Below are 24,807 nucleotides of genomic sequence, written 5' to 3' on the forward strand. Positions count from 1 at the left end.
CCAAATTAAATATTAATGAACAATTGATTTTTATAAAGAATAATTTAAAAAAAACGTTTCTAAAAGGATATAAAATATTTGCTAAAATTTATCTTTTTTATTTATATGTGTAAAATTATAACAAAATGGAACAAATTTTATACTTCTAATTTTCCAACAATTACTTCAAACACTGTGTAAAACTCTAATTGCACCATAAAAAATATTAAATTTAAAATATTCATAAAAGAGTTCTCTTTAGTATCAAACTAATGAAAAAATAAGAACTTATTTTTTAAATATGTAAATTATCACACATAATAATTCAAAACCAAAATGATGAATTCGAAAACTCATATCAGATGCTTAATTTGCATCTCTTGTAACAGTTTGAATTACTATGTGTATTAGTTTACATGTTTAAAAAATATATTTTTTGCATATACATCCAGCGTTTGGCTGTGTTAAGAGATTCTTTTTTCTTGATTAGTTAAGTCTAAAATGTATCTATAAGATTCATGGTTTTTTTTTCTATATATATATATATATATATATGTACTCTCTCCCCTTTTCTCAAGCAGTAAGTATCTATATTATCAGCGAACTGTGCGGGTCATATGTAACGTAACATACGTCACATCAGGGGTTCACCACACACGCAAAGCGCCATTCAAACATAAAGCATTAAATTATGTGTAGGTCCCGATATAAAGGAGCTTGCGAGTGTGAGAGGAGTAGTGCAGGCATAACGTGTAGCACGTAGTAAAGTGTATCTCTTCCGCAAAATGTTTTCGGAAATGTATTTCATTCTGATACCGTTTTTCCTCGGTAAGTCATTAAATGAGCACAGAACTGTTTTAAATCCATGTGCATCACTGTCATTCAAAGATCCGAAGAGTCAACATCTTCGATTATCACTTTAATCGACCGGAGTGTCAATTGGTCAATTCGACTGGCCGGTTACGACAAAGTAATCGATCTATCAAATTAAACCGCGGAGATGATGAAACTCTGACTTTCATCCACTGAAGTTAGAAATACGCACGTACATTGTCTATATAAATAAAAAAACTTGCGTATGCCATTTAGAAATATTAATAGTTAAAAAAAAAAAAACTAGATTTAAAAGTTTAAAAAAGAATTCTGTGTTTTGTAAACATCTAAATAAGAAATAATGTTGCAGAGATTAAAATTTTTTTTTTAATATTCCAAAAGATAGTTATCAAAATTCTTTAAGTTGAAGATTAATGTTTCAGATTAATTTATCTCACGTGCACTATTTATAATTCTAGAAAAATTAAAGAATTATCGTTATTTTAACGACAAATACACCTAACAGTGTTATAATGTTGCATCTGATTGAACTTCCTGTTGATTTGTTCAGCTGTCAACGTGCTCGTCTTCGAGGCTGATATGAAAGACTGGAAGTTCGGACCGGAATACACGTACAAACTCACGATGAATTACGCAATAAAAACGGACACCCACGATCTCGTCACCGACATGCGACTAACTTCCACGGTGAAATGTCGTCCCAAAGACTTGGACATTCTTTTCTGCCATTTGCAGAATTCAACGACTATGGTGTCCCATCTCTCGGATCGTAACATGACGCGAGAGATCGAGACAGAGAAAACGTTCGCGATCAAATTTAACGAGCGCGGCGTGGAAAGTCTGCTGATGGAGACGCCGTTTCCCATCCAGGTCGTCACTATCGTCAGAAAGATCGCCAATCAGCTGAGCGTGGGTGTCGATCTCAATGAGCGCAAGATCAGCATGTCACAGTTCGTAGCCCGTGAGAACACTTCGATGGGCGATTGCGCCACGCGGTACAGAATCGAGCGTAAAGAGTCCCAATCGAACGACGAGGAGAAGGACACCGAATGGATTGCCAACAGCGGCTACTGGACCCAAGTGTTATCAATGACAGACGCGAGACCCAGCGATACCGTGTTCATCGAAAAATCCCGAATGGGATGCGTCAATACGCCGCGATACCTCGATTACGCGACGGGAATCTTGAAAATGGTGAAAAACACTCTGCGATTTCGTTTCGCTATCAAAAAAAAAAAACAGATAATTGTTCTTATTTTTCTGTGCCACATGTATATACACGCGTGACAAAATTCTTTGTTTCTCTTTACAGGGAAGATTCTTCAGCAAGATACAAATCGGCGACCGATTCAAAACATTCTCCGAGATAGACGGAAAATTGAGACCAGCAAATGACGCATCCAAGATATTTTTGTCCGAGGAACGAATTCATCTCAATTTGGAAAGCATCGAACCCGCGTTTGACGAACTCCCGTCTGTGTTTCAAGGCGAATTAATTGATCTGAACATCAACAATGACGTACCGAACAATTTCGTCGATTGAAGCGATACATATGAAAGTTTGTGTTTTATCTTCGCGACGAATACACAAACATCTCGTAAACAAACTGTAGAACTCGCTTAGGTATCAGATACCTAATCAAATAGAGTAAAAGCAACAATTAATAAACAAAGCATTTCGTAAAACTACCGCTTTTTTCCTCACGTTTCCAGCACATATTATCTCTCTCTCAGTTTATTCTCTCTCAGTTAATATATAGAAAAATCCCAACTCCAAAACGTTAGAAATCTTCAAAACAAAAAATCTATAAAACTTACTCTTGCGTTTGCATTATTTTTATAAATCTTGTCCAATTTTTCGTCGCTTGAAAATCGCGGATTATTTTAATTTGCATTATTCATCGCTAGATGGCAACAGCTGTTACGAAAAGGAGAAGAGGCGTTATCTTGTTATCTGTTTGACAAGATCGAGGAACAATATTGAAATAATATTGCTTATACATTTTTAAGTAAAAAAGAGAAAATATTAAAAAATTTATTTATAAAATGTAATAAATTGACTAAGTTAAACATCACACTCTAAAATCATATTTGTAATAAAGAATTCTTTTTATAAGAATTGTTGTTTTCCTTTATCTTGTATTTGTCATCGTGTAATAATTCAATTTACGTACAAAATATGTAACTTCGTACTTTCTTCTTTAGAATTAAGAAATTAAAACTTCGATTTTTTGCAACTGTTTATCAAGTTGTACTTATCGTGTGTAATACGTGTTACAAAGTTGCAGAATACTTCTGCAAATACTTAGAAACTTGTAACGAAATTTAAAATAATTTTGTTGACAGCATGTTTTTTATAAAATGCAAATGTTTATCATGTACTGTTTAAATATAAACAAATTTAGTTAATTTGTCAGAAAATTGTTTCAAAAACAAATTAATGCTATATTTTCTTTCTACACACGGTCTCATTCAGTATTCGGAGAATGTATTTCATAAATTATTTAATAAGAACGTTAATATACAATGTAGGTAATTGCCATAAAAGCAGTACAAGATCTTAAAATCTAAACGATTTCGTGACAGGATGAGGATGCAACATATGTATCTTCAACCGTTCATATCTTTGTTCTTAGGTAAGTTTGCTATTAGAAGTTTATATACATATCTTCTGTTTATTTACGTGTATATATTCTTGTAACTTTAATTTATAAAATACATTCTACCGCATATAATTTTATATTTCATTATATATTTTAGATTAAAAGTTTTTAAAATTGTAAATATATTGTAAATATATTTTATCTTTTTATACGCAAACTGTTAATACAAAATATTTTCTGTATATTCTTTTTTCTATTTTAAACAATTTATTTTTGTATTACATATAGTATCTTTCTCCATATATATTTTATATAGACAAACGTTTACAACGCCAGAATTGTTTTGTATAGATTAGCAGCTATACATGAAAATTCTGATCTGTTATCTTGATATTACTTTAAATAGATGTCCACATTCCTGTCGAGAATGGTATGTGAAAATATGGACTTGAGTACACGTCAGTGTTGACATGAGAAGATCGCTACTGTGCGTCGATAGCATATTTAAATTTGACAGTTTTTTCAATTTGTTCTACGTTCCGAAGAGACCTAACAGTTCAAGCATCAGATAAAAATACATTCTCAAAATTTTATATTTCATTTCTCACAACTTTAAATATTTTATTTCTCAGAAGTTTTTTTTATAATATTTTGTTTGACTGATATGAATCCTTCTTGGAACAATTGATGACGTCACTTCGGTAAATCAAACAATATGATTGGTCGATTTGCAAATTGACGTCATTAATCACTTCAGAAGAGATTCAACCCGTATTTTATAAATGTATTTATTTCTCGGGACTTCTCAAAAACAGAATTAAAAAATACTCGAATTAAGTACGAAACGAGTTTTATGTTTTTTTAAGAATTTTCATGTATGTAAATATTCTAAAATATACACACTGAGATTTGTCATTTTCTTACATCTAAAAAACTTCTAAGAAGAATCTGAGAACTATTCTAAATTGTGTAAAAAATAAAAATGTTTTTTTATCAGTGTAAGAAAGAAAATAGTTTTAAGCTGTCACCCGCGATATGTCAACAACATGACAGCGAGGTCAACAACTTTCTGAATAAATTAAAGAGCATCAGCAAGGCTCTCTTCGAGCTGCATTATAACGAGAAGGACATCAAGAAGATGTTGTCTCCTAATCGGTAGACATATGTGATCTCTTGAGACTGATAGTAGCCGAGCAGCTACATCCCAGTGCAACCTTCACCAATATGAGCTCACATCGTGCTTATTTTAGAACTAGAGAGTTGAAACGATATGAGTTCAAGGCTACATTTATGTCTACCGTTAGCAATTGCAACGTCAAATTTAACGTCATCGTTAGGCATATATTATAATTTTGAGCAACTATCTTAGGAAGTATCAGATGTACCGCTGTCTTATAAACTGAGTATTGGTACAAATGAAGAAATTAACATCGTGAAAATTCCAGATCTTGATAATTGATGATAGTTTAGATTCTTACGCCGGATCTTATCACGGCAAAGACTTTTCCAACGTCGACAACTGCTCGCAACAACTATTACACTTGATAACTTTGCCGTGACACATTCCTGTTTATTCACAATAAGATGTATATATATGTACACAAGTTTCTATTGGGTACATAAAACAATTTTAAAAATTTCCCCCTTTCTCTGAATTATAATTTTAAATTTCTCATAAAGTCGTTACAATTATGAATCCTGGCAAAAAAACAATGCGGATGACGAGATTTAAGAAATATTTCTACATAGCGGCGATAAAAATATTATAAAGCGTATCATAATATCATGAATGCTATAAAAATTCTAATACTCTCTGTCTTTCTCTGTCTCTCCTTTCTTTTCTCTATATGTCGTAATCACTGTGTCATATACAAAACTAGTAAAAAACGTTATACAAAACAATTTTACAGATGCAAGCCGAGAGCAAAAAATTCAATTTTCGTCGAACAGCGCATGTTGCTGTGCAAAGTTGTGCAGTTGTATTCTTTAGAAAATAAATTTCAATCCGACACAGAATGGTTTCAAAAACAACAGTACTATATTTTCTTCTACGCGGTCGTTTAGTACTTATAGCGATATTTCATGAATTACTTAATAGGATGGTTCTATAGTATAGTGTATAAAAGCTATATAAGCCGTTTAAGGTCTCAATCTAAACGATTTGGCGACACGGTGAGGGCAACATGTATCTTCAAACGTTCATACCGCTGTTTTTAGGTAAGTTTGATGTTAGAAGTATTTATGTACGTATTCTTGCAATCTGTAAAATATGTTTCACTATGTAATCTTGTGTTTGACTATATATGTTTTTTCAATATGTTTGTATTTTATAAATTTAATATAGACAAATAATCACAGAACAAGATCAGAGCATTGCTGTGTATCGATTAGCAGCATAAATAAAATTCTGATCTGTTTTCCTGACATTGCTTTTTAACAGCTACTGATATTTTTTTAACAGCTGTTCACATTCCTGTCGAGAATGGCGTGTGGGAATATGGGCCCGAGTACGTATTCAGCGTTAACATGTACATGGGAAGGCCGTTACTGTGTGTCGATTGTTGCATATTTGGCACAAGAATTTTCTTTCGCTTGTACTGCCTTCCCAAGATGACCGACAGTTCAAGATTTTGGTAAATATTTTTTGAACTTTAAATTTTATTTTATTTCTCTCAGAATTGGTTTGTTTTTTTTCTCAGAAGAAAAAATTTTCTCAAAAGAAGAGTAGAAAAATATCTGAATTAAATGCAAAAAGCCATTTACCGCAAATGTTTTTATAAGTTTTACGTATATATAAATGTTTAAAAACATATACTGAGATTTTTCTTATTTCTAAAAAATAACCTTCGAAAGTCTGAATAGATTTTCGCTTTGTTTTAGAATACTTATTAAGGTTTAAAAAAAACTTTAAGAATTTTTGTCGCCAGGGGAAGAAAGACAGCTCTAAGCTGCCGTCTGCGATATGTCAACGGCTTCATACTTAGCATGAACGACGAGGACAACAAAATCCTACATAGGCAAAAGAACATCAGCGATGCGCCCTTCGAGCTGCATTATAACGAGAAGGGCATTGAGAAGATAATCATCTCTCAAACAACGAACATGTACGATCTCAATATTCTGAGAGTGGTAGTGGCCGAGCAGTTGCATCCCGGCGCGACCTTCAAGGATCTCGATCACGACATAAACAATGTGTTGTCAAAACAATATAAGTTCGAGGATACGTCTGTGTCTACTGTCGGCAGGTGTAACGTCAACTTCGACATTAGACGTCGAATTGTACTGAACGAAAGTTTGAGCAGTTATCACAACTTTCGACTGGTACCTCTTTCGCCAAAACTGCGTATTAATTCCGACGAGATAATAGTCATTAAGAAAACTCCAGATCTCGACAATTGTAGTTGCTACGCCGAATCCTACTACGGCAAATACAAATACAACAAATACTCGCCCAAGGTCGACAACGACTATTTGCGACAACTACCACACTTGGTAATTTTATCGCGACAAATTCCTGTTTATTTTTAACGAAGAGATAAATCAAACAAATTTCCATCGATTAAATATAAAACAATTAAAATATTCTATATATTATAAAGACGTTAACATTTCAGCGTTATTGTTATAATAAAATTAAACCGATTGAGTCTGTGAACCAAAATAATATGCAGTCGCTTAATGATATTCACTCTTAAAGAAACTGTTCTGAAAAGAATATTCTTGATTTACACACGTTTCGTTTTTCAGGAAAAAACTATCAGCACCATGCAAATCGAGAAGAAAAATTTCGTTTCGAGCACGGTGAGAGAAGGAAGATTGTTCTCAAATGAGAGTATAATAACAATCACAGATGTAATCTTGGAAGATATTCGACCCGCACAGAAAGAAGCGCCCACAATTACGAAACCTGGCGAAACAACAATACAGGCTAATGACGATATAAGAAGCATTTCTACGTAACAGCAATATTATTATGTGTAACATTGTGTTATTTATGATGTCATGAATATTATAAAGTTAATTCTCTCTCTTCTCTTTCATCTTTGTATCTAATAATTTATATATATATATATATATATATATATATATATATATATATTGTGCAACATGTGCGTTACAAACTTACAGAATGAGTTTTTACAGATGTAAGCCAAAAACACAAAATTGAAAACTTTCGTCAACAGCACGTCGCGATAAAAATTTTCGTAACGCGCTCTTTTAGAAAATACGCGATTTTAGCCGGCAACGAGTCAGAGGTTTCGAAAACAATAGTGCTATATTTCCTTCTACGCGGTCGTTTAGTACTTATAGCATATTTCATAAATTACTTAATAGGATCGTTCTATAGTATAGTGTATGAAAGCTATAAAAGCAGTTTAAGGTTTCAATCTAAACGATTTGGCGACACAGTGAGGGCGACATGTATCTTCAAACGTTCATACCGCTGTTTTTAGGTAAGTTTGCTTGTTAGATCACATACACATTTTTATAATCTATAAAATATATTTTCTCTCATATACAAATGTGTTTTTTTAATCATATAATTTATAGATTAAAATGAAAAAAATACGTAACTTTATATTTTTCTTTACGTTTTTTTTCTATACACATTTTGTAACAACTTTTTATTTATTTTACTTACTTTCTGTGTTTTTTTTCTGTATATAGATATCTATTTATTTGTTCTACGTATATAATTTACACAAATAATCACCGCGCCATCAGCATTCCTTTCTAGCGGTCACGTGAAAATCTTGTGTGATGTTGTGCTGATATATTAATCAACTTTTACTAGCTGTCCATATTCCGGTCGAGAATGGAATGTGGGAATATTGGGAATATGGACTCGAATATATTTTCAACGTTAACGTGTATGTAGGAAGGCCGCTAAATTATGACAAAAATCGGTCCTTTTTCTGGCATACCAGTAATGTCACTTATCGATTGTTCTGCACTCCGAAGAGTTCAAGACCCTGGTAATAAAACAAATTCTCTAACTTTACTTTAGTTTTCAGAATTTTCTAAATAAAATTTTGTAAATAAAATATATAACGACTTTTTTATACGAATTGTAACAGTTCTCAAAACTCAGAAAAATACATCTGAAGAAATATTTATGTGTTAAATAAGTTTTCAGAATGTTTTTATACGTATCTATAAATACTGAAAGTTCTCTTTTACTTTTGAGAAAATTCTGAAAATTGCTTCACGTTTCTTAACTTTTAGTTTAGCACAAAAAAATTCAAATCAATTTGTTGCGTTTAGGGGAAGAAAGACAATTCTAAACTGCCACCTGCAAAATGTGCACAACAACTGCACGCCTGACAAAAACAATGACATGCCCTTTGAGCTACTCTATAACAAAATGGGAATCGAGAAAATGCTAATTCCCGAGTCAACGAGACGGTTCGATCTCCACGTTTTGAAACTGGTAGCTGAACAGTTGGATCCTGCTACGACCTTCAAGGATGTCAAGCATGTTTCAAAACCGTCGAATCAATATAAATCCGATGTTGCGCACAAATCTATCGTCGGTGGATGCAACATCAACTTTGACATTAAACGTCAAAAATTGCAAGATGAGCGTTTGAGCGGGCAACGCAACTTCCGAATGGTACCGCTGTTGCAAGAGCTGCATATCAATTCTAATAAAGAAAAACTCATCGTCAATAAGACTAAAGTTTCTACCACGTGCAACATAAGAACAGACCATTATTTTCAAACTTTTCTACACAAAGGACAAGACTGCCAGGAAGTAAAACTGTATCTGGTAATATTCCGTCATGATGAAAGATCTTCTGTTTATTTTTAATAACGCTCTATACGAGTTTGTTTCTAAAAAAAAAACATTTTTCAAGTTATTCTTAAATTATATATACCCACACATAGAACAAAAAGTCACAGAAACCTCATTAGACGTTCATTAGATATCGCATGAACAACTGTGAACATCTAATGAGGTTTTCTTGTTCTGTGTGAGTGGGTATATATATATATGTAAATATATATACGTCACTTTGTTCAGGACACAATGACCAGTCTCATGCAAATCGAGAAGAATAGTTTTGTTTCAAGTACAAGGAGGGAAGGAAGAATGATGCTAACAAATACCAAGATATCGGAATTCGTGGAAGTAATCTTGGAAGACGTTCGACCTGTTGGAGAACCGGTCACAATTGTACAACCCAAAGAAACAATTATCATAGTCAACTAAGAAAAACAAGTTTCATTTAGAATCATATATAAATTATATAATCGTACGTGTAAAGTAATTATTTATGTGATAATATATATATATTATTATTATTATTATTATTATTTATGTAATGATATATATGATAAATAAAAGTGAGGGGGAAAATACAAACGAGTGTGTTCTAAATATTATTTTCTATTAACAATAAAGAAATGGCATTGTGCAGAGAACACACAAACACGTAGTGGTTTTTTTTTTTTTTTTTTTTTTTATTTAAATTACGCGTACATTAAATTATAGCTAGAATGATGGACGCGTGTTCACGTACACACACAATATGAAAATGCGCGTGTATGTGTGTGCGCGTGTGCATATATCTATATATGAAATGTACGTATACAATGATCGTCGTAAAACTCAGAGAGTTGTTGCAATGATTGTGATACACTTAGGCTCTAATTGCAGATGATTCTCGAGAATTTTGAAAATCGCGCGATCAAATACATATATAACCAACGGTTTTTCATTGTCGGCATCGAATTTCAATCTCAGCTCTTGTCCTACTTATTCCCGAATGATCGTTCCGTCTGTGTTACGCAAAACCATGCGTTGTGTTAGAGTCACGCATTTATCTTATTTCTCACGCAATAATAAAATGCAATGACGCAGCGCAATTCAACAAAACAACAAAATTCCGATTATCTGAGACAACAAAATCTTATTATTCCGACACGGGCAGAATAAATTTTGTGAAGAAGTATAATAGAGAGATGTACATATCTATATATATATATATACAAATCGATAACACGCATTGCACTTCGTCACATTCATTGCGAATCGTTTTTTTTTTTCCCGTACCTTTAAACCGTAACTAATCAGCGCGTCTGCCGTCAAATCAATCAATGATCCATCTTAATTCACGTCAATGACAATCACGACAATTACAAGGAAGCTACTAAATTTCTCACGATTATTTTCTAATATCCATTCGCTTGCGGCACAATTTCTAAAATTCACCGTGTAAAATTTCAATTGCATGCAATATACTCAATGGACGTTGCGCTCTATAAAGTATTTCCTAAAACAAAAAAAGAGCGCTTTATATTTATCCACCAACCGAGAGCATTTGTTTGGTCGTAGCGAAAAAAGAGACAGAAGAAACGTTTTCTTCTGTCGTTTGTTTTCTTAAAAAACAAACGATTCTCCAATTTTACATGCTCCGAGCGCACAAAGCGCGTCGTGAACAACACGCGCACAGGATCGAGAAAAACCTGCATTGTTTTTTTTTTGCAAGTACAAATGCGTTGTCGTTGGCAGATACGTATAAGTACGTTTCTCTCCGTTCACATTGAATATAAATATCGAATCACGTGTCACACACCTCGTATTTGTAAATGGCACGATTATAATAAATTTTTGTGCGTAAACGTTAGTTACATCGTTAACCGTTCGTTAACCGTCCATTTGCGGCATACATACGATTCGTCATCGACCGACAAATATTTTTTTTTGGAATACACAATATTTTGAATATATTTTACTGACATAGAGAAGCTATTATCGCGCTTTAATTGGTGACGAGCAGTTTCTCAACGGTGAAATATATCCAAGGCCGTCTCTTTCAGAAATAGTTTCACGATTAGAGCCAGGCAATATGGAAAAAAAAGGGGGGAAAAAAAAGAAAAAGAAAACTTCATCAATATCTCGCGGAAATATGCGTATATAAATAGAAATACAAGATATGCGACTGTTATATGTGATCAACATATAAATAATGTTCGGTATATAAAAATCCATTCATGCGACGTTAATACGAAAACATACCGATAAGCTTTAGACCGTTAGATGATGATGATCTCCTCTGAACACTGCGAATCGCCGATAGAAAAACGCGTAAAACAACAGAGTTTAAATAGATCACAAAAATCTCTTACATATCTATACACTATATGAAATACGTACGTATACCTCGTTTTAAGTATGCAATTTTATTACGCGACTTGTGTGTATCGTATAATAATTTGAGATGAGAGTGTCAAAAACTATCTACCTATGCGCGTCAGATAAGACGAAACTATCTGCTCGAAATGTATACAAAATGTTGCAGAAGTCTTTTTTTTTTTCGTGAGTCTTTGACGAGCGAGAAATGGATATTCCTTTTTTCTTGCGAGAAAAAAATTGCGACGTTTAATATCGCAAGACGTGTTCCGGAAGCGCATATTTTGTTGTGCTAAGTAAATCTATGAAATTGTAACTTTTCTCGAACAATTTCCAGTTAAGATTTCGAACACTCTGTACATACATTTAGAACGCGTGGCTAGTGTTTGTTTTTTGTTTGTTTGTTTTTTTTTTTGTTTTTTTTTTTTTTTAAATACTGCTTCGATGATGCGCGTTTCTAGCGTGTTTCCTATCTGCTCGCTTCGGTATAAAATCGATTTATACAAATCTGACAAGTGATACGACAAGTAGTAGCGTGAAAAAACGAGATGATATGATTGCCAAAAAACCAACGGAGAAGGAGAATCCTATCGCACGATAATAAATCAGTACAATCCGTGAGCACGTAACAGAAAACTTATTCAGAGCCGAATATAGTTTGGTAACTATAACAACCGCTGCATACGTTTTCTTTACAATATTCTTTCTGGCACGATATAAGTATATGACGTAATTTTCGAATGCTTTGACGGGAAGTATTGCCACTTCTCTTTGTTTTTTCTAACATAGTTTTACTTATTTAAAAATTTATGTTTAAAGTATCTAATAATAGCTCTGTACGGACATATGTATCCTAGGTCAAATCGTATCTAAGCTTCAACACATTAAACGAAGTCTAGCGTAACAAACTCATATTGTATATTGACTATCACGTAAAACGGCAAGGTGTAAAGTCGCGCATGAATCTGATCGAATACATTCCAATCAAACAGAGTTACACCTTTTATTTTTTCACATCATAATTCAAATTCGAACATTTCAAACATATCGGTGCTCTATAGTGGAATGCATATATAAATTGTAAATGCAAAACTGAAGCATACAAACGGGAGAACCAAACGTGATCTCTCTCGAGGTTTCCCCAAGGACTTCCCCTTCTCGTCTCGCGAATTCTTTCAACGCCTCTCTTAATAGTAGAACTCTCTTCAAGAACAAGCTAACCTAGCCTACGTATGTACAAGTATTACGCTCGTGGAAGAGACGCGCGATGGTGGACCGATCGAAAGTTCTTTGTGTACAAAAGATAGACGGCACGTAGGTGAGACGACGCGCGACGACGATGAACGAGGCGCCGGCATTATTGGCCGTTGTTCATGTTGTTCACGTTGTTCACGTTGTTCACGTTGTTCTGCTGATTCTTCACCGAGTCCATGTTTGGAACGTAGTCCATCGCCATCAGGCAGGCAAACACCGTCATCACCATCTTCGGCTTCACCTCGGTGATGTCCTCCGGTAGCGCGTAAACGCGCGCGCCGCACTTCCGCGCCAGAGATATCGCGTACTTGGCGTTGTCCAGACTTTCCTGCGCAACGAAAACGGGCGGTAGTCGTCGATTAGTTACGCCAACGTCACGAGGCGTCAAGAGGAATCGATCCGGCTAATCTACTCTAGCGTTTCCAAGAAATTGATCCCCTTTAGATTTCCGCGAACGATAAAGAATGTTTGATAGAAATTTGTCTGAACGTTAATTAGACGCGGACTAACGCCTGCAGATACGGAAACCGATATCTAACGACCGGGGGAAATAATTTGCGAGTGTGTATGTGATATGGATACGCTGGATAATCAATAAGGACAAGTACTGTAACTGATATACTGTGCATATAGTCCGGTTCGCTTGGAAACGTTCATGCAACTGCAGATTGTTATCGTATGAAATAGATGGTTTAGATGGCTTTCACTGGGCTTTGATAATTATATCCTGATAATTATATCCTATTCTGTTGAAAGAGAAATAGAAATCTGTCGAATAAAAACGCGTCTTCATTATTTAATCACGAATCTTCAAAACTCTGTGATATTTTTTTCATCGTGTATTAACAATATTTAAATTTGCAATTAAGTTTTAAACGAATTTAAAATCTCGATAATATTTAATTCGATAATAGAAAACTTTTAAAGTTTACACAACGCCAACGCTACGTAAGCGCAACATGAATGGAGTAATGCGATCGATCATCTATGGAAATAGTAGTAGTCTTTCTTACAATAGATCGAATTAACCTTGACATTCAGCAACCGACGATTCTAGAATACATCGAGAAGCTTCGTTGAAGGGACAAACAGGGAATTCTCACCTCTTCTGTACCGCCTTCTTTCACAAGATCGTAGTTCACCGAACCGGGCTTGATCGCATCGATAAGATCGAGAACGACCTTGCCGTCCGATATCGCGTAATCCTGGAATCCCTTGATGCTGCTCGTCTTTCCAGCTGCCTGGAGCTTCGAGTTCACCCACTGAACAATCTCTTTTTCCACGACAGTGCTTCCTTGAGTGCCAGCCAGAGACGTTAGGATCGACAGCGTGTACAATCTCATTAGTTGCCATATCAACGCCAACGTCAACGTCGCGTTTCCGTCGTTAATGTCTTGCCCGGCGATGCCTACAAGCGAGAAGTTCATCTGTTTGCCCAGCTCGACGACGTAATTGCAATTCTCCAACTTTTCCATGAATTTGCGGAGCTTCGTGAATTTCTTGTGCACTTTGTTCCAGTTTACGCTGCCTGGTTTGATGATGTCGTACAGCTGAAAGATCACCAGACCGTCCGCCAGATCCGAGTAGAGCCAGTTTACGTGCGGCATCACGCCCATCGAGTTCATCCAATTTCTGTAAGTTTTTTCTTCCCGCGTCTCCTCCAGTGACTCTAGACCTTCGATGTTGCTCTCCGGTTTGTCCAATCCGGGATAATTATTGAACATATTGGCGACAAAGGCCAAATTGAGCTTGTAGATACCATTCACAACGTCGTTGGGCGTTACAAAGCTACGGCAGCCCAATTTCGCGGCTTGCTGAAGCATGATCTCCGCTCTGGACATGTGATTCGGTTCCATCAGGGCTTCAAGGGTGACACCGGTCGAGATGGGCGCGATTTGCTTGATAAGATAGGTATAGATCTCAGAGTCCGTGATGTCGGACTGGAAGTTGTTGCACCGTCTGGCAATGCCGGCGTTTTCCAAATGATGATTCACCCATCTGAGAAGTATGGCTTCCGGAGACAGCTTCAGCAGATCTTCGATTCGCTCGCCATCTTGCAGAAGCGTGGCCAAACCGGGGCAATTTTCCAGAGTGATCTGGTTGAACAGACCGATTCGAATAATCTGCCATAGCAGACCCAACACCAAATGCGGCGAACCTTTCGTGAGATCGTGGGCGTCGATGTTTACGATGTTGCAACCAATAGCCTGAGCCGAGGACAGAGCCAGTGTTAAATTCTCGTGCTTTTTGTACAACGTCAGGTTCTTTTTGTTGATCGTTCGCTCGTCGATGGTGTCCGGGCAGGAGTGGTTGATTATTTTACTAAACAAAGCGGAATGAAGATATTAATCCTTCATAGTTTTAACAAATTTATGTAATTAAAAACAAACATAAATTTATAATTTCGCGCGTATTTAAAACTATATTTATATTTTCCATTAAGCAATTATTTTGCCAGGCAATTGGAATGTTGCAAAAAATAAATTAATAAACAAATGTGGCTCACAAATTTCTCTCCTATATTAAAAAAAACAAAAATAGAATTAAAACATCTGATAAGTACCAAAGCAGTATCCCGTCTTTGACCTTGTCATAAAGCGTCTTCCCCTCGGGATCAATGGGCAGCAGGTGCTTCAGATCGGGATCGTGCGACAGGTTGGTGTTGATCCAGTCGCTAAAGGCCAATTGCTCCTCGAGTCTGACGGAATGCGTGGTGCCCTCGCTGGACGCCTCAGAGATTCCGCCTAAAGTCTCGAGATTCTCTTTTTTCGAAACCACCTGCTTAAATGTGGAACCCAGTTCGTTTGCCTTCAGCTCCTTGCAGAGCTTCTCGAACTCCTCGAACGAGAGCCGACCTTTGTGCTCCAGCCGTTGCTTGTCGTCGTATTCCTCTATCATCTGGCGCACCTTGTATCCGGGCATCTTGAAGCCGCAAACGTCCAGCGCATTTCGCAGCTCGGTGACGTTGATGAACCCATCTCCGTTTGCGTCGATCTGTTCGAGAAGAAAAGAAACGTTCAGCTATCCCAATCGAAGAGAGTGTGAGATAATACACGTTTAAAAAAATTGCAGAAGCTATATGTAACAATGTTTTTCCGCAATACAGACAATTCTCTTTTGACATTCGATTGCGAATGATTTACGAAATATATAAACGGTCTCTCTATTCTAAATGCCAATTTTTCGTTCGACTGGTGTTGAGCAACAATCGTAAATAACAACGTCAAATAAATCAAGTTTGCAACACACGTCATCCCAGGTAAAATTTTGCAACAGGTCGGTCGGACAGCATTTCCGCAATGCGGTTTCCGTTGTGCGGAAGGAGATGCATTTATTAAACAAGGACGATTGCGTAGTACATATGCGCGGATAATAAAATACAATTAATTTAATGATCACGACCCGCGTAACGAGCGTTAACAAGTTTCGTAAGACAAGACGCGATAATGGGAAGATAACCGCGCGCGGAATCGGATGTGAGAATCCTTTTGTGCGGAGCGTATAATGTTTACAATGTGAAATAACGTAAAATTCACAGTGTTGTTTGAGCCGTGTTTCTGTAATTTTAAGTAAATTAAAAAAATACAAAATACAGAGCAATGAAGAAAAATTTAAAAATAAGATAAGAAAATGCACAATAAGAAAATATTTAAAAATATATTTAAAATATATTAAATACTATAAAACACGTGTGTGTGTGTGTGTGTAAAATTACAATATAAATTTTCAATGTGCATATTCAAAACGCAAGAGTTACACGTACACGTAATATAAATGTAGATCCTCTAACGATCTCGCTCTAATTAACTTCCGCATGAAAAGAGAGCTACGTGAAAGAAAATGCGCGTTACGTAAAAAAACGCGCACTCACGCACGCGATTCGAAGTCCCGGCGGTGGGACTTTGCGCGCGCGCGACAGAAATCCAGGTCGCGAAAAATTCCGCTACGAAAGATCCGCGAGTGCATATCCTCCGGGCATTCGTCGTTATTTTCACGACGCAGAACAATGGGCCGTACGGTAACGACGGGAACGGGTCGTGTGTGAGCAATTTCTTGGAATATTCGCATCGGGGTTAATCGGCGGTTTCTTATGCCCATTCTTGAGAAACGCTACCGCGAGAGCAGAGTTTACGTGTGCGCGCGACGACGGTTAATTAACATTTCATTCTCGCCGATGAATCAAATAATCGCGCATATATGTACGGACCCGTCCTCGATGACGTCAAAAGAGGCCTGGCTGGGAGAAACTCGCGATTTACGAAGAAAATCACTTGCGCGTCGTGAATCAATCTTCCGCGTTTATATTCACGCGATATTACGCAAATTCGTCAGTTATTAGACATTCAACTTGATTGCAAACGAACGACTCTGTGTGCGACTATGACGGAGTCGCGGAAAGCTTGACGTATGTATGTTCGTGAAAAAGAACAATTCGCGTTTTCCTCAATCACGAGATCAACGAGAAGAGAGATTTGATTGGACAAAGCGCACTTTTGCACCGGAAAAAGATTGCAAAATATTCAGGTGCAATAAATATATTTCTCTTTCCATTTTTTTCTCTCTTTGCCAAACTCGAAACACACGTATCACAGAGTTATTGGCGTTTCGCAAGAAGCGTTTGATGACGAAACCGCGAAAGATATAGAAGCTGAGAGCGCACTCACTAACTCGAATAGCTGTCGGAAATCTTTGAGATACTCCTCTACCGCGTCCCATCGTCGTATCTTGTTAATTTCCATGTTGGAAAAAAAAAAAAAGATGAAAACGTTTCGTGCTGTGTAAATGTGGAAAAAACAGAGTTAGATCCGCGTGACAGTCTGGAAAGTACTGAAGCTCGGTGTTGGTGATCTTATCGGTGGTCTTATCGACCGCACGATAAAAACGGAAAATAGGTGAAAAATCAAATGAAATATCCGCATCGATCACGTGCACAATGCAGAAAATTTAATCCGCGATTAATAAATTCATATAAAATAAAATTGTTGATTTATACGGCAGATGTACGGAAGAGAGAGTAGAGATTCTCACAGATCGGAGAGTCGCGTAGATCTACGTGTATCTACTACATTAGATATACGTATTTTTATGCTTGAATTTGAAATGATTCACATTTGTATACAATTAAAAAACTTGAAAAAATTTCTTAAACCGCAACTGATACTTAAAGTGCGTATATTCTCAACTTTCGAAACAAAAAGTTTGCATTGTAATGTGTATCGCTATTAATTTATGAATTTTTTAAATTATAATTTGTTCTATATTATTTTTTATTTTTACATACATTAATTTGTAGGCATAAAAAACGATCAGAAAAGAAGAAATGATAATGATGATGATGATGATTGAAATATATGTGTCTAAATAGATATATACAATATATACATATATAAAAAAAAAGTTTTATTGTTATACGTCCATTAAGAAATATTTGAGTCTACTTAATTATTTGTTTCATCAACAAAACGTTTTTGTTGACAAAACTAAAATTTCAATAAGCTTAACGAAGTTTTCTTGTTTGTCAAGTAACCAAATCTTCTTGATGTTCTAACAAATAGCTTTTTTTGTATAATTAATTGGTTTTTATTAATCGTGCATGCTTTAATTGTAAAAATCTTGAGAATTGATGAAGACAAGCTCTCTTGTAATAAAGTTTCGCACACACAGACGCAACTTAATTTCCATCGTTTCCGACGTAACCAGATTAAACGTCATCGCTTACGCAAAGACGCAAAGCTTCTTTTGAAGCGATTCACAGTCTTCGTTTAGGCATCTGGTAAACTCGTCCGCGGTGGCATAATCAAATAACCGAGCGTCGCGACGTCGTCGTCGTCGTCGACGAACAATAACAGAAAGAACGGAGAAGAATATTTGCACAGTCCCCTCTCTCTCTTAAAAAAAAAAAAAAAAACTCATAATCCGACTTAATCCGTTCGTCTCATCGCGGAATGCAAAATTGTGCGGTAATAAAGATAAGATATAAAAAGCCGCACACGCATGTGTTACAATTGCTTTTATTAAATGAGCGATAACTATGCCAATGATATTTCAAGGTCGAATGCAAATCAGATATCGTTATCTAATTTCTACGTCTCTCTCTCTCTCTCCCTCTCTCTGCTTATCGAACTCCGAAACCGCGAAATACAAAAAGCGCAAAGTTTTCTGCATCACTTTGTAACGTAATTTACGTACGTAATTTATTATTTATTTATTTATTCTATGTGGTGTAATAAAGGTTCAAAGAAATGTAAGCTATAAAAATACAATTTTGTTTATGTCAATTTAATGGCTGCGCTTTTCATTTTTCCGTAAAATCTCTCGTTGCCGAGATACCTATCTGCGCGCGCACTAGACGGTTCTTTGAAGTTCTTCCGTGTGTATGCATAACGAACGTGTCGTAAATTCGCGAAGCAAAGTACCCGTTGATGGTAAAGGGAGTAAGAGTCCAATATAACTCGAACGTTTTACTCCTCCGTCGACGGACGGGGCGGATTTAATACGTTTTTCCTCGTGAAAACGTATGATTTCTGTCGTCGCGATAAAATCGACCCGCGGCAATTTATAAACACATCAACGGCGAAGAACCGGCGGCGTCTTCCGCGCTCGATGGAATCCGGAAAGCGAAATAGGTGGGAATCAATTGAGCGCGAATGCGCGCTCGTTTCGCTCCAAGTAATCCTCGAAGTTTTTTTTTTTTTCTCGATCGTGAATAATGTCGGATCACGGCGACGAGAAGTGGTTAAACTAGACGCGCTGTTATCACGTCGTATCGCGCACATGTGGTCTTAAATATGTAAATGCCGTATAATTATATTAATCTACTGAAAAATTAATCGCTTCTCTTAAACTCACCGTTCTTATACAATATTTGAAATATTTACTAGAATATTAAGTATTTGTTTTACAAAAAAGCTTGAAAAAATATAAAACTGAATATAATAAAAATTAAAACAAAAAAAAATTAAAACTCTTTAATAAAATTAAAAAAAAAAAAAAAAATTACATAAAAATTAAAAATAATTGAATTTATTTTACGAGACTAAATATTTGAAAAAATTATACAGAAGCGATAGAAATCAAAAGAGAATCCGGCGTTCTTTGTGTTTTTATATAAAACTAAATCACACCGAAGAGTCAAACAACGACGCATTTCGCTGGTAGACGCGATTTCACTAACACAAATGCGAAACTACGTGATAACATGTGTCTCCTGCTTTTCCCGGCAATCCACGCACACTATCCTTCTTCAGGCACGCGCGTGTGCACTTCCAGGCAGCTGGCAGTTTTAGTGCATTTACAAAGAACACACACACCTGCCGTCGCCGGCGACATCAAGGTGAGGAAGCTTTGGCCATGTTCGCGCGGCAATAGCTGCGCAAGTCTTCGTAATGAATGAGGCAATGTCTCTAATTGTCTCTCGACAAAGACAAACACGGAACATTGACGTAATCTCATCCCGAACGCGTTAAATATCTTACATATCTGATATTATGATTGTGATAACACAAAACAAACAGTCGGGTAAGAAAATTAATGAATTTGAAAGAAATAGATACGAGGTTGCTACCGAGCTGGAAGTTACACTCTCGATTAGAGAAACAGCTAATTTAAGAAGCCCGCTTATCGTATCCTGTCGAAATATAACCGCAGATAACGTGCACGAGGGAAACACGTGCCATCCTGTGGCGTGGATGTATCTGTCTAGAAACGTTTCGTCGAAATTTCGTACTTTTCAAAGCAGAAATACACATGTTGGTGCACTCAAATAAAACACACTTTATACATATTTCATATTTGCGTGCGTGGTTCGTTTGTTCAAACTTATTTGAATTATCATAGCAATTTCACGGTTGGCCGAGCGAACGTTACGAACTGATTTACATTCGATTATACTCGATTATATAAATATTTGTATTCCCTTCTCTTAATATATTCTTCTTTTTTTTCTCTTTGTAATAATTCTCTGCGATATTTTTGTTTCTGTTTGAAATGCGAGCATCGTCAAGTAAATTTGCATTTGAAAGTATCAACGCAATAACACTCATTCCGCTCCATCGAGAGCCGTTCACCGGAGAGTCGATCTCATACAAAAACAATTTTCTTCGTCCGATCAAACGCGTCTTTAGATTAGTTCCGTATTAGCTGTTCATATTCAGATTCCCGCACGGTCCCGTCCCGTGTAACACAATTTCATTGATGAAGCCTTCGCGCTCGGCGGATTTTTTTTTTTTTTTTTTTTCCCGAGTTCTCGCATTGTTCGATCGGCGGATTACGGGACACCCTGTAGAAACCGAGAGCACACACCGGAGTGTGCGCTCCGGGGTCAGACTTCTCTCTCTCCCTCGCTTTTATCCTGAGAACTGGTTTCGCCCGGCATCGCGTTGCACACAGCGCACTATGTGTCCCCGCGTCCCGCATCCTTCCGCGGAAATCACGATTGGATTACGCGCGTGGCGAAGAAAAAGGGAGAAAACCGGCGAGCGAGATTCGGTCGGTCATTGGTGTCGATTTACCATTCTTTGGTGGTATTTATATACACATCGAGTGTATATACGTCATATATACGTATAATGTATATACAACATATATATATATATATATATATGTGTGTATAGTGACCTGCGTAGCGTTGATAGACTAATCACGAGATTAGGACCAATGCCCACGTTCATTACGCGACAAACCCCGAGTAAACCGAGTTGCTATAACACTGGCCTTAATGTGTCGTAATGAGCGACGCGTTATCCGGACGACGCGACGCACGGATGCTTTACCGCGCGCAGCTCTTTTTTTTGAACGAGATAAGTGATAAGAAATTTATTGGGACGTAATAAAAGCGAGAGACAAACAGCGTTTTTCTCGAAGTTACAATTAATTTAACAAAAGTAAATGAAAGTTAAAGCTCCACAGTGAATTAAATTTGAACAAAGATACATCTGGATGTGAAAGGCCGACCGCGGATATGTTAGCGTGTGAATAAATCTCTACTGAATTCAGTTACAACAAGCCAACAAACAAACTGTTTTTTAAGTTCTTTTCAATACGCAGATAGTACACAAGATACAATTAATTTATTATTAGTCGGTTTAATTTTTAATAATTTTTTTAATAATAAAATACTTTGAAAGATCAAAGATTCGTGTAAAAGTATTAGAATTATTGTTTTTTACCTTTGTTTTGGAGATATAATTTAATTAAAATTACAAATCTATCTCTTTATCTGCTTTGTATCCTTCGTTTGTCTCGATACTCGTAATTGTCCTTTATTCCATATATTTATTAGCGAATCAAACTTAAGTTTTATCGATAATTTTATGCAGTTACTAACTGCTTAATTAATCGATTTTTCGTGAGAAGCAAAGACGGCGGCATCTTGTTGTAGAAAACAATGCTGCTGTCCCCGTAAAGCGATAATTAGATACGACAAAAACCGATAAATGCGCGTGTGCAGTTCTCACCGCAAATGTGTCTAAAAATGTGCGCCGAACGACCGTGACGAGTAAATGCAAGCCGCGATTACAATCGACTATTCAATTTCCTCGCTTCCCAAGGCAATCGCGCATCGGCCATATCATCTTTAAGATTCCTCCTACGTGTGTACATTGGATTCGATAGGGACGTTACTTTACATCGTGTACGAGACAAATCGACGGACGGCAAGATTGAAATCTCTCAAGGTTTCTTCTTGCAAAATCTATTCAACTTTGTAGTATTATGTTTAATTAATTTCAACGAGCACAAAATACAGATCTAAGACAAAATTATAAGAATTGTTTTATTCACGAGCTTTGAATTCGAAATTTTTAATTATTTCTACTGGTATCTTTAAAAAAACAAAAATGAAAATAAGTACAAATTTATTCCACAGTAAACAAAATTAAACGGGGAAAATATGAAAAATATGATAAAATATAAACAACTAATTTTTATCTAAGAAAAAGGTTTTGGTATTAAACTTGAATAATGCACGTATATAATAACAAGTAAGGTTTTGTAAAATCATCGTATTATTACTTCATTTACAAGGCTAAAGAGAGAGAGAGAGAGAGAGTGACACTTGAGGTATGAGTGGTGTGAGTTCTTCTATAGACACACCTCATAGGATTTACATGCGTGAATATCGTTGACGGAATTCCAAATCACTTCGGTTAGTCATAGTAGAAATACCTACATGACAAGACGCGATATCTGTTAATCAGCAGATGTTTTTTAAATGATACATCATATGGTCAGTGAAAACGCTATCGTCGTGCATACTATACTATTCGTAAGCTGTACAAGTGTTATCTTGCACATGAGGTGTGTGATAACGCACGATTAGATGTCATTATAAATTTTATACATTCTTCAAGGTTAACAATTAGTTTTCTTATCGTAAACAATTACAACATTTTCCAACAATGACAATTGTTTCTTCAAAAAAATATAACGCAAAAAATACAAACTGTAAAATTAAAATAAACGTCAATCTTTGGTCAGTTCTGTCAGTATTTAACAATTCATAATTTTCATAACATATAAGTGTCAGTCTTTTAGTGTCAAAATACATAAATCTTGCATATATAATTACACGCTTCTCTTTCTCTCTCGCGATACCTGACATTGAAGTGACGGACTCTGTGCCCAAGCTGTGCGCAAGTTCGTGACATTGACCTTGATCGCAATAACTTTTTCGATAGCATCATCGTTCCCGAGCGATTTCCGATGACTACCCACGCTCGACGACCTCTCGTCGCAAATTTACGATCACTGCCCTGTTCCCTCCCGTTCACATTCGACGATGTGTGTACACTATTATGGCACACAATAAATTGTCAATGTGTCACACATGCGTGTCCTCCGCGAATATAATTGTATGTAAATTAACGTCGCGAGATCGAGGTATCAAGCATGAGGAAAAAATATCGACAAATACATTCTGAAACAAAGCAGCTACCGCATTGAACATCGATCGTGATGATCACAGATCAAAATTGAAGGGAGATCAAAAAAAAAATGTAGATACTATTTAAAAAGCGTGAGGAAAATAATTTTCTATACTTAAAAAAAAAAATAAAAAAATAAAAACATATTCTGAAAAATATCAAAATATTTTATAATCTATTTGATATAAACTACTTGATGACAAACAAACAGAGATTAAATGTCCGATTCGCGCAGATTCCTCGAAACGAATCTTAACGGAAACTCTGTTATCATCCGTATACAATAATAATCCGTCTGGCGGGTAATTGCACGCCGTTTCTGGGACAGGTCGTCCTTTCTTCGAGGTTCCGCAATTTAAATCCGTTGCATGTAATTAAGACGCGCGCGGCAGGGTCGCGACGTGTCGTCGAACGAATAAATTACCCCCAGGCCGCTTCGCGTCGTTGAAAGTCTCATCCGCTCTAGACGGGACATCTCATCTGGTCCGGTAATAGTAAAACAAAAAAAAGAACCAAACAACAGTTCGGTGTTAGCTCAAGTGACGACAATTGAACGGTTGGGAAACGCGTCGCGAAAGACACACTTTCGACACAGTTCTGTCCTTCGCATTGATTTGCTCGTAACGCAACAGAGTTTTGCTCCCACACACGCGTGGCAAAAACTTGCGCAACAAGCGTATTCACGTGCGAAACTTTTTTTTTTAAAGAGCGCGCGATCTCGATTAACGTATCGTGTAACCGGATTCACGCGCGATGCGTAGGACCGCGGTTCTTTTTTTTACTTCTTCTTGCTTCTTGTTGCCGCGCACGAACATTCCGATTAAGAGTATCGCAATTGAGAGAAGAAAAAAAAGGGAATACATGCCGAAGAAAAGAAAACGCTACTCACGTCGTCGCCGGAAAGATCTTGCGATACAACAACAGCCGGATATAGCAAGCAATAAAACTCGAGAGAGACTCGAGCTGTATGTACAAATTATTGTTGTTTGCAAAAAAAAAAAAAAAAAAAAAAAAAAAAAAAAAAAAAAACAAAGTAGTGTTGAGCATTGTTTAACGCGGCGGTTACATTTCTGCAATT

At 36.3% G+C, this 24,807-nt stretch overlaps 4 protein-coding genes across 5 annotated transcripts in view; 3 read left to right on the plus strand and 1 right to left on the minus strand.

Annotated features, from left to right (window-relative positions):
* The first annotated feature begins 698 nt into the window (after positions 1 to 698).
* LOC109852980 lies at positions 699 to 2,499 on the plus strand. The gene is made up of 3 exons (XM_020424651.1): positions 699 to 807; positions 1,364 to 2,007; positions 2,126 to 2,499. Exons 1-3 carry the CDS (start codon positions 765 to 767, stop codon positions 2,354 to 2,356), a joined length of 918 nt encoding a protein of 305 aa, XP_020280240.1. The 5' UTR covers positions 699 to 764; the 3' UTR covers positions 2,357 to 2,499.
* Positions 2,500 to 5,554: 3,055 nt separating this feature from the next.
* LOC109852959 lies at positions 5,555 to 7,456 on the plus strand. Its single transcript, XM_020424617.1, has 4 exons — positions 5,555 to 5,633; positions 5,878 to 6,049; positions 6,344 to 6,908; positions 7,164 to 7,456. Exons 1-4 carry the CDS (start codon positions 5,600 to 5,602, stop codon positions 7,374 to 7,376), a joined length of 984 nt encoding a protein of 327 aa, XP_020280206.1. The 5' UTR covers positions 5,555 to 5,599; the 3' UTR covers positions 7,377 to 7,456.
* A 36-nt stretch (positions 7,457 to 7,492) lies between these two features.
* On the plus strand, positions 7,493 to 9,695 carry LOC109852960. Its single transcript, XM_020424618.1, has 4 exons — positions 7,493 to 7,870; positions 8,212 to 8,392; positions 8,682 to 9,186; positions 9,442 to 9,695. Exons 1-4 carry the CDS (start codon positions 7,837 to 7,839, stop codon positions 9,628 to 9,630), a joined length of 909 nt encoding a protein of 302 aa, XP_020280207.1. The 5' UTR covers positions 7,493 to 7,836; the 3' UTR covers positions 9,631 to 9,695.
* A 1,199-nt stretch (positions 9,696 to 10,894) lies between these two features.
* The window catches only part of LOC109852958 (plastin-2), a 28,592-nt gene continuing 14,679 nt past the window's right edge, over positions 10,895 to 24,807 (minus strand). The window contains exons 1-4 of one of the 2 annotated variants that reach the window (XM_020424615.1): positions 17,472 to 17,616; positions 15,371 to 15,801; positions 13,911 to 15,129; positions 10,895 to 13,135 (exon numbers count right to left, since the gene is read on the minus strand). In XM_020424615.1, coding sequence (XP_020280204.1) covers positions 12,911 to 13,135; positions 13,911 to 15,129; positions 15,371 to 15,801; positions 17,472 to 17,546 — 1,950 coding nt within the window. In that variant the 5' untranslated portion in view covers positions 17,547 to 17,616 and the 3' untranslated portion in view covers positions 10,895 to 12,910. Of the gene's footprint in view, positions 13,136 to 13,910; positions 15,130 to 15,370; positions 15,802 to 17,471; positions 17,617 to 24,807 lie in introns of those variants that run through there. The other variant, XM_020424616.1, reaches the window with a different exon arrangement.

The sequence above is a fragment of the Pseudomyrmex gracilis genome, unplaced genomic scaffold (genome assembly GCF_002006095.1).
Source record: "Pseudomyrmex gracilis isolate BER0280 unplaced genomic scaffold, ASM200609v1 scaffold_41, whole genome shotgun sequence".
NCBI classification, from domain to species: domain Eukaryota; kingdom Metazoa; phylum Arthropoda; class Insecta; order Hymenoptera; family Formicidae; genus Pseudomyrmex; species Pseudomyrmex gracilis.